Source organism: Panthera uncia, chromosome D1 (genome assembly GCF_023721935.1).
Source record: "Panthera uncia isolate 11264 chromosome D1, Puncia_PCG_1.0, whole genome shotgun sequence".
Lineage (NCBI taxonomy): Eukaryota > Metazoa > Chordata > Mammalia > Carnivora > Felidae > Panthera > Panthera uncia.
The window spans coordinates 11,295,593-11,310,699 of record NC_064808.1 but is presented as its reverse complement, the minus strand read 5'-3'; the positions used below and the strand labels follow the sequence as shown (position 1 = coordinate 11,310,699).

At 43.8% G+C, this 15,107-nt stretch overlaps 1 protein-coding gene across 1 annotated transcript; it reads left to right on the top strand.

The window, feature by feature from the left end:
* The first annotated feature begins 13,099 nt into the window (after positions 1-13,099).
* LOC125915759 (olfactory receptor 9Q1-like) lies at positions 13,100-14,050 on the top strand. Its single transcript, XM_049621761.1, has one exon. The coding sequence runs from the start codon at positions 13,130-13,132 to the stop codon at positions 14,048-14,050; it is 921 nt and encodes a 306-aa protein (XP_049477718.1). The 5' UTR covers positions 13,100-13,129.
* Positions 14,051-15,107: the final 1,057 nt, after the last annotated feature.

Genomic DNA, 15,107 nt, shown 5'->3' with positions numbered 1-15,107 from the left:
CTGGCTTTATTTATCAGGTCCACTAAAAAATTTGTCTTATATGTTGTTACTTTCTACTTCTCTCTTTTTACTTTCTTCTAGCTTCTTTTGGTTAGTGTGTTTGGGGTTTAGTATTTACTTGCAACATACCTAATTTATTTCTTTTTCCATGTCTTCTAATAAATGCATTTACTAGCCTAGTTTTTCCCCTTTTTTCATTTTACTACAATTCACAGGTTTTATTTTATTAAAAAAAATTTTTTTTAATGTTTATTTATTTTTGAGACAGAGAGAGACAGAGCATGAACGGGGGAGGGTCAGAGAGAGAGGGAGACACAGAATCTGAAACAGGCTCCAGGCTCTGAGCCATCAGCACAGAGCCCGACGCGGGGCTCGAACCCACAGACAGCGAGATCATGACCTGAGCCGAAGTCAGACGCCTAACCGACTGAACCACCCAGGCGCCCCATACAATTCACAGGTTTTAATATGCACTAATCAATGTCAGTTATTTCTAAAAACCTTGAAATTTCAGGATGAGTTCCATTTTATCTCCAGAGTCACTGAACAGGCCATTTCAATATGCCAAAATGGTTGGTATTCTTTTTGGCTAGATCCTTGTTAATTTATTTACATTGTGACCAGGGAATAGTTGGAAGTTAAATTTTAGATTCAAAATCATTTTCTGTGATCTTTATAGACATTTTTCTTTCCTTTGACTTCTGATGTTCAGTATAGTAGATAAAAATTTTGTTTCTAATTCCCTTACAGATCATTTATTTTTGTTTTTTTCTTTTACATAAATGTACAGTATATCATTCTATTATTAAAAAAAATATTTCTATTAAGTAAACACTACCCCCAGTATGGGACTTGGGCTCTTGACGCTGAGATCAAGAGTCACATGCTCTACTGACTGAGCCAGCCAGGCCCTTTTGTCCTATTCTTGAGTCTAGAAATATGTCCTCAATGTTGGTATCAGGGTGTTGGTGAGCTCTTTGGATCTGAAGACTTCAGATTTTTTTGAAGCTCAAGGGAATTTCCTTCTATTGTTTTTTAAAAAAATTTATTATTCTCTTTGTATATTATCCTTGAACTTTTGTTTTATTTATTTATTATATACATTTAAATGTTTATTATTATATATATATATATATATACACACATATATATTTAAATGTTTATTTATTTCGTTTTGAGAGAGAGAGAGAGAGAGAGAATGCAAGTGGAGGAGGGACAGAGAGAGCAGGAGACACAGAATCCCAAGCAGGCTCCAAGCTGTCAGTGCAGAGCCCAGTGCAGAGCTTGAACTCATGAATTCTGAGATCAGGACCTGAGCTGAAATCAAGAGTCAGAAGCTTAACCTACTGAATCACCTAGGTGCCCCTTGAACTTTTGTTTAAAAATGTAAAAAAATTTCTATTTATTTATTTATTTATTTATTTATTTGAAAGAGCGAGAGAGAGAGTGCGTGAATTGGGGAGATGAGCAGAGGGAGAGAGAGGGGATCTTAAGCAGGCTCCACGCTCAGCACAGAGCCTGACACAGGGCTCAATCCCATGAGCCCGGGATCATGACCTGAGCCAAAATCAAAGGTCAGACACTCAATTGACTGAGCCACCCCTCCTGGCACCCCACCTTGAACTTTTGTTAAACAGGTAAGTGTTTTTTGTGCCTCTCAACTTTTTTCATGATTATTATCTCTGTTGCTGACATTTTTGCTCTATATTCTGATAGATGAAATAGTTATACAATTTATAGTGTCAACACAGGTGTGCAACAAAAATAATATCTCAAAATTTCATTTTAACTAATTTCAACCTTTTCTCCACTGAAAGCAAAAGAAAGAAAAAAAGAATCTTTTCCAATCCAAAGCAACTCAGCTTTACTTTAAAAAAAATTTTTTTTTTGTTTTAGTTTCTGTTTTTAATTTGTTACATTTTCCTATTCTTCTTAAATCCTTTAAAAAATTTTTTTTTATTGCGGTGCCTGGGTGGCTCAGTTTGTTGAGCGTTCACCTCTTGATTTCATCTTGGGTTATGATCTCCTGGTTTGTGAGATTGAGCCCCGTGTCAGACTCTGAGCTGATCATGTGGAATCTGCTTGGGACTCTCTCTCTTTCCCTCTCTCTCTCTGCTCTTCCCCTGGTCTCTCTCTCTCTAAAAATAAATAAACATTATCATCTCTACATCCAATATGGGGCTTTGAACTCACAATCCCAAGATTAAGAGTCAGATGCTCTACAGACTGAACCAGCCAAGCACCCCAAGGGAATTCAGTTTTAAACATGGCCTATTCATGGGGCGCCTGGGTGACTCAGTCGTTGAGCATCCGACTTCAGCTCAGGTCATGATCTCATGGCTTGTGAGTTCCAGCCGCGCAGAGGGCTCTGTAATGACAGCTCAGAGCCTGGAGCCTGCTTGGGATTCTGTGTCTTCCTCTCTCTCTGCCCCTCCCCTGCTCATGCTCTGTCTCTCTCTGTCTCAAAAATAAATAAAACATTTTCTTAAAATTAAAAAAATAAAAAATAAACATGGCCTATTCAGAATTCAAACTCTGTTCCAAATTCTTTCTCCTCTTTATTCCTTTCTTTCTTCTGGGAGTGACCTAAATTCCCAGGGGATTTATGTATCATCCTGGCACTGGGAGTAGGACGTTTAGTACAACCAACTCCCTTTGTTCTTACTATCCTTTGCAGAAGTAGCTAGTCGTTTCTGGTTCTCATTGTCATATGCTTGTATGGGCCACTGTCCTCACTATGGCTTCTCTCTTAAAATATATACTCTGCATTCTTTTTGTACAGCTCTAAGGGTCCTTTGGTTTTCCAATCCTTTCATCACATTTTATACTTAGCTGTCAGTGTTCTGTGAAAGTGTTCTCGGGCCCTCTACCTGGACACGTCCAGCAACCATTGTTGGTATGTTTCTCGGCCACCATGTTGGATACAGAGACTCCGTAGCAGGCTTGCCACAACCCGAGGAAGTGAGGCACAGGTGTCCTCTCTTCCAGACTTCTACAAAATGAGATGGGGGCTTACATCACCTACTGACCCCCTCTGGGAATCATTCTGGGTTGGAGGGTGCTGGGGCATTGACTCCTTAAAAACAACTCTAATCTACACGTCTGTAATCTAATCAGAATGCCCTCTGATTTTCTCCTCTCCTGCCTACTGATAACATTTTTCCTTGCTCTTTTAAGAAAATGACTCTTTATCACAGTATGAATTTTAGGCTCATGTTATAAACCCTCTGCTTCCTGTCTTCCTGGATTGCTCTTTAAATTAAAAGCTCCATTTTGGGGAATATCAAGGAAAATCTCATAGTCAACATAGTCTCTCTTTGCAATTAAAAGCTTAAGTGTCAAGACTTTTTTTTTTCTTTCTTTTTTAGTGCATTACAAAATCCATTTAAACATGTGTTTCCTTTAGTCCAGGAAGTGTCAGGTCTGCTCCAGAAGGGTAAGTGCATGACAAGAAATGACTACTTCCTGAATCGTGGGGGTGAAGCGAGAGCCCTAATGAGCAGAGGGTATTGGGTGATGGGAAATGACAGCAGTGGTGGAAAGCCAGTGCTTAAAGTCTCAAAATATTACTTGATTGAAATTAGGGTCTCATCGTTGGAAGTATGAATTAGGTTTTCAGATGTGTCTATGATTATTTTGTGGCCGTTCTCACCCCTGCTTTATGCCAGCATCACGACTCCCAAGACGTCTAGCAGAAGCTCCCGAGGTCTGGCTGCGTATTTGAGAGCAGTTGACAAATGTAATCCTATCCACGAGTGTCACCTTTTCCCTCTCCTTCTGTGGCCCTCATCAACTGGTTTCCTTTTCTGTGACCTCCCACTGCTGCTGGCACTGACCCGGGGGTGGGGAGCTGCTCTATATGATTTCTCATTATCTGATATCTGCTACTCTATGGGACTTGCTCTCTCTGATGCTGACCTGACTAGCTTGATCCTGTTCGTTTACTTTCTCATCAGTCAGGATATCTTAACCGGTGTAAATCAGGTTACCAGGCAAAGCCCTGCTCTGCCTTTGCCTCATATATAACTGCAGTTGGGTTGATCTTTGGGACTCAAGCTTTTGTCCACGTATGCAATGATTTAGGCAAGTCTCTGGAGGGGGAAAAGGCTGTGACCACGTTCTACAGAGTAGTGAGCCCCCGGCTGAATTTTCTGATTTTATAGCCTGAGGAACAAGGAAGTGAAGGGGACCCTGAGGAAAGCTCTTAATAAAGCCAAGTTGTACTAATTATCTTCACAGCTCCGCAAAATGCTCATCAAAAGCCTTTTCTCTTGTGCTAACCATCTGGGCCCTCATTATCATTTGCAAGTGTTCACCGCACGTGTGAACCGAGAAAGCATGGAACCAGGCCCTCAGAGGCAGAGAATCTTCCAGTAAGGAGTTTCTCATGAAGCCTGCCTCCAGCGGATGCGATGAAAGACAAGGGCAGAGTATCAGCGAAGGAATTCCAACTTTTACTGGGCAGAAATATTGATAAATACTGGAAATTAAATTATGTCATGGCAGCAACGGGGCAGGTGGACGTCAGCAGTCACATTAATATTGAGTGAGAGAAGAGCAAAATGGGATCGGGAGATGATGAGATGGCCATTGCGTAATGGATTTGTGAAAACTCTCATGGGAAGAAAGAATGCCTTATCACCTATGAGAATATTTCCCTGTATGAGTAAGAATGTTACCTTTTGTTTAAGTGATTTAAATCTTTATTTTGGGGGGATTAAGGAGGGCCCTTGTTGTGATGAGCACCAGGTGTTGTATAGAAGTGTTGAATCACTATATTGTACCCCTGAAACTAACATTATATACCATGTTAACTGACCAGTATTTAAATAAAAAGCTCAAAAAAAACCCATTTTTTAATTTTTCAAGTGAGAAATTACGTGGAACGTGCTCAACATGGTGCCTGGCACATAGGGGGCACTTAGTGGCTATTTCTGTGGTCATCACAAGTATTATGAGTGGGTTCTATATTTATTAAAATGCAGATAGAAAGTTTTGCAGTGCTCTTAAAATAATGAGTTGGTGTGAACTCTACAACGTCATTGAATGTGTAAAGATTCATATAGAAAGTAGGAAGAAAGGGGGGGTTGGGGAAGGGGTCTGGGAGACACCTGCTGATGGTGAAGCGCGAGGTATGTTCCTGAAGACTGGCTTTGCGGTCTCTTACCCATTTCTCTTTTGTTTGATTTTTTCTATGACTTTATGATGTTGGTGCTATAATTCCCAATGTACAGGAAATACAGTGAGATTATGAATATTCCTCAAGATCATACAGTTAGAAAGTAATGAAGCCAAGATTCAAACCCAGGTAGTCTAATACCAGAATCCATACTCTTGACCAGAACGTACACTGTCTTCTTTCTCGTCAACTCTAAGTGGTTAGCGAATCCTAATTCAAAGAGGAAAGACTAAAATAGAAGCTGTCTACATTTAGGATTAAAGTACTTTGGGGCATGAAAAAGCTCTAATGGTCATGATATTTTCTTTTCTTTTTAATGTTTATTTATTTTTGAGAGAGAGAGAGAGAGAGAGAGGAAAGGGGGGGGGAAGGGGCAGAGAGAGAGAGGGAGACACGGAATCTGAAGCAGGCTCCAGGCTCTGAGCTGTCAGCACAGAGCCTGGCACAGGGTTCAAACTCACACACCAGAGATCATGACCTGAGCCAAAGTCGGATGCTTAACCAACTGAGCCACCCAGGTGCCCCCGGTCGTGATATTTTCTAAAGTCCATGAGAAATATTCCCCTTACTCCCACCCAAGGCAGCAGATTCATGGTCTCACAAGGCATATTTCCTACCTTCGGGTGGGCAGACATGGTGAAGCCATGTAGGATTTCAGAATTTTTACTGACCAGCACCTGCTATGTGCCTGCCATTCTTCCCTTTTCTAGTGTTTTCTAGTAGGTGTGTTTACTGTGGCTCTCCCGCCTGGCTCACCCATATAGGTTGGGTATTTGTGGGGCAGACACAAAACTTGTGTTGTGTTGTGTGTGTGTGTGTGTGTGTGTGTTTTAATTCATAGTTCTCTACCCCAAGGGGAGCTGCATCTGGAACCGGTAGACATCACAAGACCTAGACTTTGATCCAAATAATGTAATTTTTCAAAGCTTCTGGGGAGGTGGTGAGTGGACTTGGCATGTGATTGGAGGGGTGGAATACGAGTGTTTATGGACGATAGGGAAGACTCGATTATTGTTGAGAAAATATTTGCTCTACTCTTCTTCCGCTGGGAGTAAAATATATTCCCCTGCTCTAGGATGCTGAGCTTGAACATATGACTTCTTTTGGGCTGATGGGCATTAGCACCCCTGATGTAAGCAAAGACCCGAAGTGTGCTTTGGCAACACAACTTTACCCCCACCTGTGCTTCTGCCGTTGTTAGAAGAACACGTCCTGGGGCTTGCTGGCCCACAGATGCTGAGAGACACGAAAAACAAATCAGGAACCAAACCCTAGCTTGGTCATGCTAGCAAAGCCCAGCCTAGATAAGCCAAATCCGGGCTGACCCATAGACGGGTAAGTGTGAAAACAAATGCTTGCTATCGTGTGCCACTGAGTGTGTGGGTGTTTGTCACACCACAGTAGCTAAATAAATGTTCCATGGGCAAATACTTTTGAGGATTTCTGCATAATATATACTTCATTTCAGAGATTTATAAAGTGTATTATCACACTGAGATCTCTGAGAAATCCTTTAGTAAAGACAATTGTTTGACTCCACATAACCAAGTTTTCTAGACATCTTTGAGCACTGAATCCTTCTCTGGTCTGTTAAAAGTAAAATAAATAAATAAATAAATAAATAAATAAATGTATGTTAGATGGGGTTTGATCGAACTTTCTTTTATTAAAGACGAAATTCCCCCTTTTTTGAGGAAAACCTCTTAAAGGGCATTTTAATTAGGAAATTTAAGAATCTCTAGTGTATTATCTAATGTTTATGTATTTTTGAGAGAGATGGAGAGACAGAGCATGTGCAGGGGAGGGGCAGAAAGCGAGGGAGACACAGAATCCGAAACAGGCTCCAGGCTCTGAGCTGTCAGCACAGAGCCCGACACGGGGCTCGAACCCACAAATGGTGAGATCATGTCCTGAGCAGAAGTTAAATGCCTAACCAACTGAGCCAGGTGCCCCTCTAACGTATTATCTAAATGGAAGCTATTGCAAATCAAAACTACAATGACATATCACCTCTCACCTGTCAGAATGGCTACAATTAACAACTCAGGAAATGACAGATGTTGGCGAGGATGCGGAGAAAAGGGAACCCTCTTACAACTTTGACGGGAATGCAAACTGGTGCAGCCACTCTGGAAAACAGTTATGGAGATCCCTCCAAAAATTAAAACCCAGGAATTGCACTAGTAAGTATTTATCCAAAGGATACAAAAATACTAATTCAAAGGGATATATGTACCCTGATGTTCATAGCAGCATTATAAACAACAGCCAAATTATGGAAAAAGCCCAAGTGTCCATTGACTGCTGAATGGATAAAGAAGATGTGGAATATATATGCACAGTGGAATATTACTCAGCCATCAGAAAGAATGAAATCTTGCCATTTAAAATGACATTCATGGAGCTAGAGTGTATTATGCTAAGCAAAATAAGTCAGTCAGAGTAAAGATGAATACCATATGACTTCATTCATATGTGGAATTTAAGAAATAAAACAGATAAATATAGGAGAAAAAAAAGAAATGAAAACCAAAAAATAGACTCTTAACTATAAAGAATAAACTGAGGGTTGATGGAGGGGAGGAGGGGAGGGTGATGGGCTAAATGATGATGGGTATTAAGGAGGGCACATGCGATGAGCATGGGGTGTTATATGTAAATGTTGAATCACTAAATTCTACTCCTGAAACCAATATTGCCTTATATGTTAACTAACTGGAATTTAAATAAAAACTTGAGACTACGAAAAAAATTAGGTAGGCATTTTGCTATTAAAAATTTGATTATGATGTATAACAATATATAAAGAAGTTTGAGTCTTCTCCCAGTGGATTGCCCTGGAATTTGGAAGACTGGGGAACAGGAGAAGAGAAATATAAATAAACCCAGTTACTCAAATAAACACCATGCTAACTTTGCTTTAGAGAATGAAGGAATAAGGGAAAAGGCCATGCCTTTCCCCTGAACTAGCATTCATTTTTTTTAATATTAAATACATTTTTATTTATTTATTTTTTAAATATGAAATTTATTGTCAAATTGGTTTCCATATAACACCCAGTGTTGATCCCAACAGGTGCCCTCCTCAATGCCCCTCCCCTCCCCTCCCCTCCCTCCCACCCCCCACCAACCCTCAGTTTGTTCTCAGTTTTTAAGGGTCTCTTATGGTTTGGCTCCCTCCCTCTCTAACCTTTTTTTTTTTTTTCCTTCCCCTCCCCCTTGGTCTTCTGTTAAGTTTCTCAGGATCCACATAAGAGTGAAAACATATGGTACCTGTCTTTCTCTGTATGACTTATTTCACTTAGCATCACACTCTCCAGTTCCATCCATGTTGCCACAAAGGGCCAGATTTCATTCTTTCTCATTGCCACGTAGTATTCCATTGTGTATATAAACCACAGTTTCTTTATCCATTCATCAGTTGATGGACATTTAGGCTCTTTCCATAATTTAGCTATTGTTGAAAGTGCTGCTATAAACATTGGGGTACGAGTGCCCCTATGTATCAGCACTCCTGTATCCCTTGGGAAAATTCTTAGCATGCACTAGCATTCTTGAAGGCCACCTGTTTCAAACGCCATGGCTAGGAGATGGAGAACTATCTGACCCACAGTGGATTTTCTATGGACAGAAATAAACTAACGGTGTAAAGCCGCCGTGATTTTAAGGTCGTTTATTTTTGTTAAGTTTATTTATTTATTTTGAAAGAGAGAGAGAGAGCATGCGAGCTGGGAAGGGGCAGAGAGAGACAACGGGAAAGAGAATCCCCAGCAGGTCCCGTGCAATCAGCACAGAGCCTGATGCAAGGCTCGATCCCCGAAACCATGAGATCATGACCTGAGCTGAGATCAAGAGTCGACCACTTAACTCACTGAGCCACCCAGGCGTCCCTTAAGGTAATTTGTTAATACAGCATAGCCTGCAGGACTCGCCTCTTCACCCAGTGAGCTCTGGTGTGTATGTGCATGTGTGTGTAAGCTTGATATTTTGTTCAGCATAGATTTTTTTTGCATTGATTTTGCTTTTGTCATAATATCACATTATTATTTACCTTGTTTACCGCTTTTCGCACCACCTCAAGTTTTGCCCCTGAGGTGGAGTACCTCACTCACCTTACCCGAGTCCTGGACCTGTCCAGCACTGTCCTGTGCTCCTGCCAAAGGCCCATCCGTTGTCCCGGGAGTAGTCTCTGGGCTGTCCTGCCTCTAAATTTGCTCACGTTGGTCCCCTTTCCTAAAGAGTTTTGCCTATCAACCCTGCCCCCCCTACTTCTGTCCAAACCGTCACCTCCTCTGGGAAGTCCTCCCTGATCTACCCCACCTAAAGGTAATCTTGACCTACACTGAATCCCCATACACCACCTCGCTCAAGAGTTTAGTACTTGTTACCTTATCTGATGGATAATTATCTTACCTATTAGATCGCACATGCCTTGTGGACAGGCATGCGTTTTCTCCTGTGGCAAGGTTTGTTTCCTTTTGTAGCTATTGCTCTTAGTTTAGAATTTTTAGCACCTTAATGAATTAATGAACTATGTGCTTTCATTTTCTTTTGGCTTCCCTAATTGTCAAAGAGAGCAATTATTTTGTTCTTCCCTGCTTCTCTCATTTCCTTTTCTGATTTGAGGCATGTTGAAATTCAGTGACTTAACAAAATGCTTATGAATTTGGGGCTTAAAAAATATTACAGTGTCAAAGATGCAAAGAGCTGGCCGTGCCAGCAAGAAGAACTTGCCAATTTCTCCTCTGGGCGACATACTAGGCTTTTGTTTTCCCTACGGTCTCATTTGCTTTTGAGACACACACACACACACACACACACACACACAGGGACACTGACATTTAATGAAATGTTTGAACCCCAGGGAGGGCAAATTTAGGAGACACAATGTGTCTTGCTGTGGTCTTGCCAGGTTTATCCTCCTGGATTATGCAGATCAAAGCCTTGGGTTTATAAAGCACCCTTCTTCCAGGATATGGCCACCCTGATGAGGGAGGCAATGGCCACAACTTCTGACATCGTTCTGACTGAAGAAGTTAAAGCCAGAGACATCTCACTCTGCAGGGGACTTTGCAGAACTGGGGTTCAGGGCTTTTAGCCCACACCCAGTGGGCGTGTCACAGGGCTCTGGGAGCTGGGACTGGGACCAGGTGCCCTGTTACAAATCCACACGAACAATAATTGCCTTTCCCTAGAGATCACTTTAGCCACCGACTGGGGACTTGGAGCTTTTATACTTAGTGTCTTCTCCTAAAGGCGGGTGAGTTGGAGCCAGGAACCCACGAGAAAAGGCTGAGCTCCAGCCTCGGCTATCCCAGCCCGCAACTGAACAAAAACCAGGGTGAGGTGTGCATTTTAGCCACATTTCCCAGTTCAAGGAAACAGAAAGGTTGAGGGCAGAGAGAAGAGAGTGCTTGACAGACCAGAGCTTGAGAGGTGCTTGGAGATGATACGTGAGGGCACTGACTTTCAGGCAGCTCTGACGTTATTGTTTCCATGTTGATTCACTATTTTTCATGTGTGAGGGGAGTGTAGGGGGAGGGGGAAGGACACCGAGGCCCTAAGAGGGTAAGTAACTGTATCATCATAGCTGAGCAGATGTAGGAGGGCAGGAACCACCCACCCAGACCTCCTGCTCCCAGAGCGGTGGTCTTTCCCTTGCACCCTTAGGACACTTCAAGCCGTGGAAGACAAATGACCTTGTAGGACACAGAGAGAGGTGGGCTGGCCAGGTGAAGGTGGAGTGGGATTCAGGGGAGAAAATGGATCCAGTACATGGTCAATTCAGATCCCCAGATCCAATTTCTTTTATTTATAATTTCCCCCCGATACATCAGTCCAACTAGCTGCCAAGGTCTAATGCTTTAAAGATGATCAGGGGCGCCTGGGTGGCTCAGTCGGTTAAGCATCCGACTTCAGCTCAGGTCACGATCTCGCGGTCCGTGAGTTCGAGCCCTGCGTCGGGCTCTGGGCTGACGGCTCAGAGCCTGGAGCCTGCTTCCGATTCTGTGTCTCCCTCTCTCTCTGCCCCTGCCCCATTCATGCTCTGTGTCTCTCTGTCTCAAAAATAAAATAAATGTTTAAAAAAAATAAAGATGATCAAATATCTACTTGATCCTGCTACACCGCAACTCTGCCAGAGGACTTTCTGTCCCTTTGCACAAAAGTCCCCATCAGCCTTCAGAGAGGAGTTGACTGCAAGGCAGGTGTCCATGCGTGTTCTGTTGGGCTGTAGGAGTAGACACACAATTCATGCAAACTCCGGTAATAGCTTCTGTGTGCAGTTTTGTTCCTTTTTTTTTTTTTTTAAGTTTATTTATTTCTTTAGAGAGTGAGAGAATGCAAGCAGGGGAGGGGCAGAGAGAGAAGGAGAATCCCAAGCAGGCTCCGTGCTGCCAGCGCAAAGCCTGACATGGGGCACGATCTCACAAACTGTGAGATCATGACCTGAGCCAAAATCAGGTGTCAGATGCTTACCCGACTGAGCCACCCAGGCGCCCCATGCAGTTTTATTCCTAATGACAGTCCCTTTTACTGGCAGTTCAGTCTTCGGTGTGTGACATCAGCTCTTTCTGTCTCCGTTTCCTCATCTGTAAAAAGAGGATAATAAAAGTTCCTGCCTTCTAAAGTGGTTGTGGGGATTAGAAAAATTAACACCTAAATCACTGAGAATAGTTTCTAGCTATGCGTTTCTATGATTAAAGACAATATCTGTTCTTAATGAAATCTCTTGTTGGTAAACTAAGAGGCTCTAATTAAGGCAGCAGCTTTCTGTTAAGGAAGCACCTTGTTGGGTTGAGAATGGAAGGGGAAACCTATGCATGGCTTCTGATCTTTGTGAATGTTGATTGATTTTAATGACTTCTAAGACTTCAGACTTTTTTTTTTTTTTGCTTTTAAACAGTCACAGAAAATAAAAATAATCCCTGAACGTTTGCACAGCACCTTTCCCTCTGCAAAGTGCTTCGTATCTTATTTGGTAACTGTCTTCATTCCATGAAGACATATTAAACCCTTCCTACGTGCTGAGCTCCAAGGGCACATATCCCTGCCAGGGAAGACAGACTCAAGAGAGACTTTTCCATGAGAAGTACAATCTGCCCCATGGGAATGGGAAAGACAAGGTGCTTTGTCAGAAGGGGTGGCCCGTGGAAGGCACAGAAATGAGAGAAAGCATGGGGATTAGAGAAGGTGTGCAAATGATCCCGTGTGGCTGGAGAGACGTGTGATGGGGGAGGGTGGCTGAGGGTGTGAAGAGCGAGAAGAAAGCAAGGGACATGGAGAAGTAGGGAGGGGGGGACCCCATGGCGGATTTTTCCTGACATGTTGAGGCGTCTGCAAAATATCCTATCCTAGACGGGACGCCATGGCTAGATTCTAACAGCGGAGTTAGGCACGATCAGGTTAAAGCCTTAGACATATTACTCTGGCGACAACAAAGAGCAAGAATTGGCAAGAAGTACTTCTGAAGCCGGGGAGGACTGTCAGTGACAGCTGTTGTTTTGATGCAGGCGAGTGATGACAAGTGTTTGCGATAAGGGAGGAGCTGTGTGTGATCTTGCAGAGAAAGAGACAGAGTCCTGAGACAGACATTCCCATGGTGGGCAGGGCCCTGTGGACCAACCCCTACTGGAGTGACAGGGGAATTTTGGTTCAGAAGGGTTATTTGACTCGCGGGGGCTCACGCAGCTAACTTGTGACAAAGGTGGGGGAATGTGTAATCCTATTTCGCGATGTTCGCCTGCACTGGCTTCCTGGACATAGAAGATGGTTCTTGTTTCTCTGCGCTCCCTTGAAGGGAGGGGCTGAGAACAGTCACCTCTGAAGCTCACACAGCACCTGCTGTGTTTTGTCCATAGTACGTGGACTTAAGCTAGAAATACGGTTCAGTCCTGTTTACAGCTTCCTACCTGGCTTCTCATCCTAGCGCTCTCAGGCACCTCTGGTGTCATGGCAGAGAAGAACCTCACCTCCACGACCCAGTTCCTCCTTACTGCGTTCACTGACTGTCCTGAACAGGCTCTCCCTCTCTTCCTCCTCTTTCTGTTGATCTATCTCATCACCTTGCTGGGGAACGCAGGAATGGTCATCCTGATCCGCGTGGATGGCCGGCTCCACACCCCGATGTACTTCCTCCTGAGTCACCTCTCTTTCATGGACATCTGCTACTCGTCCGTCACGGTCCCCCAGATGCTGGCCGTGCTGCTGGAGCACGGGGCGGCTCTGTCCTACACACGCTGTGCCGCTCAGTTCTTCCTCTTCACCTTCTTTGGCTCCATCGACTGCTACCTCCTGGCAATCATGGCCTATGACCGCTACGTGGCCGTGTGCCGGCCCCTGCTTTATGTCACCGTCATGACGCAGAAGGCCCGTCTGGGTTTTGTGGCTGGGGCTTACAGTGCTGGTCTCTTCAGTGCCTCGGTGAGGACAGTCTCGGCTTTCACCCTCTCCTTCTGTGGAACCAATGAGATCGACTTTATTTTCTGTGATCTCCCTCCCCTGTTAAAGCTGACCTGTGGGGACAGCTACACCCAGGAGGTGGTCATTATTGTGTTTGCGATATTTGTCATCCCTGCCTGCATGGTGGCCATCTTGGTGTCCTACCTGTTCATCATCGTGGCCATCATGAGGATCCCCTCCTCGGGAGGCCGGGCCAAGACCTTCTCCACGTGTGCCTCCCACCTCACGGCCGTGTCACTCTTCTTCGGCACTCTCATCTTCATGTACCTGAGAGACAACTCTGGCCACTCCTTGCAGGAAGATCGGGTGGTGGCTGTGTTCTACACAACAGTGATCCCCATGCTGAGCCCCCTCATCTATAGCCTGAGGAACCAGGAAGTGAAGGAAGCCCTGAGGAAAGTTCTCGAATGAGCTGAGTGGTCCTGACCATTTCCCACTTGGAGAGTCCTGAGAATTACCTCTTCAGCAGCCCCAGCATTCTAGACGCTCGTTATTCCCAGCACGCTCACTGTGTATCATCCACACGTGACCCATGTCACAGGTCTGTGACTATGAAACAAAATGAGTTTTTGCAAACTTTTCTACGAAAGGTTTCTATCGCGCAGAGATGTTGAAAATAATGTACAGTGAACTCCTTATGTCCAATACTTAGATTCTGCTATCGCTAATATTTTGTTATTTTTGCTTTATCATATATATATGTATATGTATAATATATACACATATATATGTATAATCTGTTCATTTACCCATCGATCAAGTCATCCTTCGACCCACCTTATTTTCTGATGCATTTGGAAGTGAGATGCCGCCGTCAGTATCAGAACTCGTCACTCCCGTAACACTTTAGAATTACGTCCTCAGTTAGGATTCAACATTGAGATTACACTTATTGCTAATGATAACATGAAGGTCATAGTTCAGTGGTCTAATTAATAAAGCCGACCCCCTCAAAGTATTCTTCACACTCTAAAAGTTCACAGAGGTGCCTCGCAGGAATCACTGGAAAATGCCCACCATAACATGCCTGTCCCATTCCTCTTGCCTGGAAACATACCCCATTCTCCCTTCCTCCCCGCCTGTTCCAGCCCTCACACATCACAATGTGTGCTGAGAACCCACTTGTGAATTGATATCCCTCCCACTTCCCGTAATGGTATCTGCCGTGTCTGTTACCATTGATGTCGACTCTATGTTCTTACAGTTAAAAAAAATTTTTTTTTAATGTTTGTTTGTTTTTGACAGAGAGAGAGAGAGAGAGCATGAGCGGGGAAGGGGTAGAGAGAGAGAGGGAGACGCAGAATCCGCAGCAGGATCCAGGCTCTGAGCCGTCAGCACAGAGCCCGACGTGGGGCTCGAACTCACAGACCGCGAGATTGGACGCTCAACCCACTGAGCCACCCAGGCACCCCCTATGTTCTTACAGTTTTTGACTTCAGGGAGGCAGAGCCTTGCTCTATTCCATACA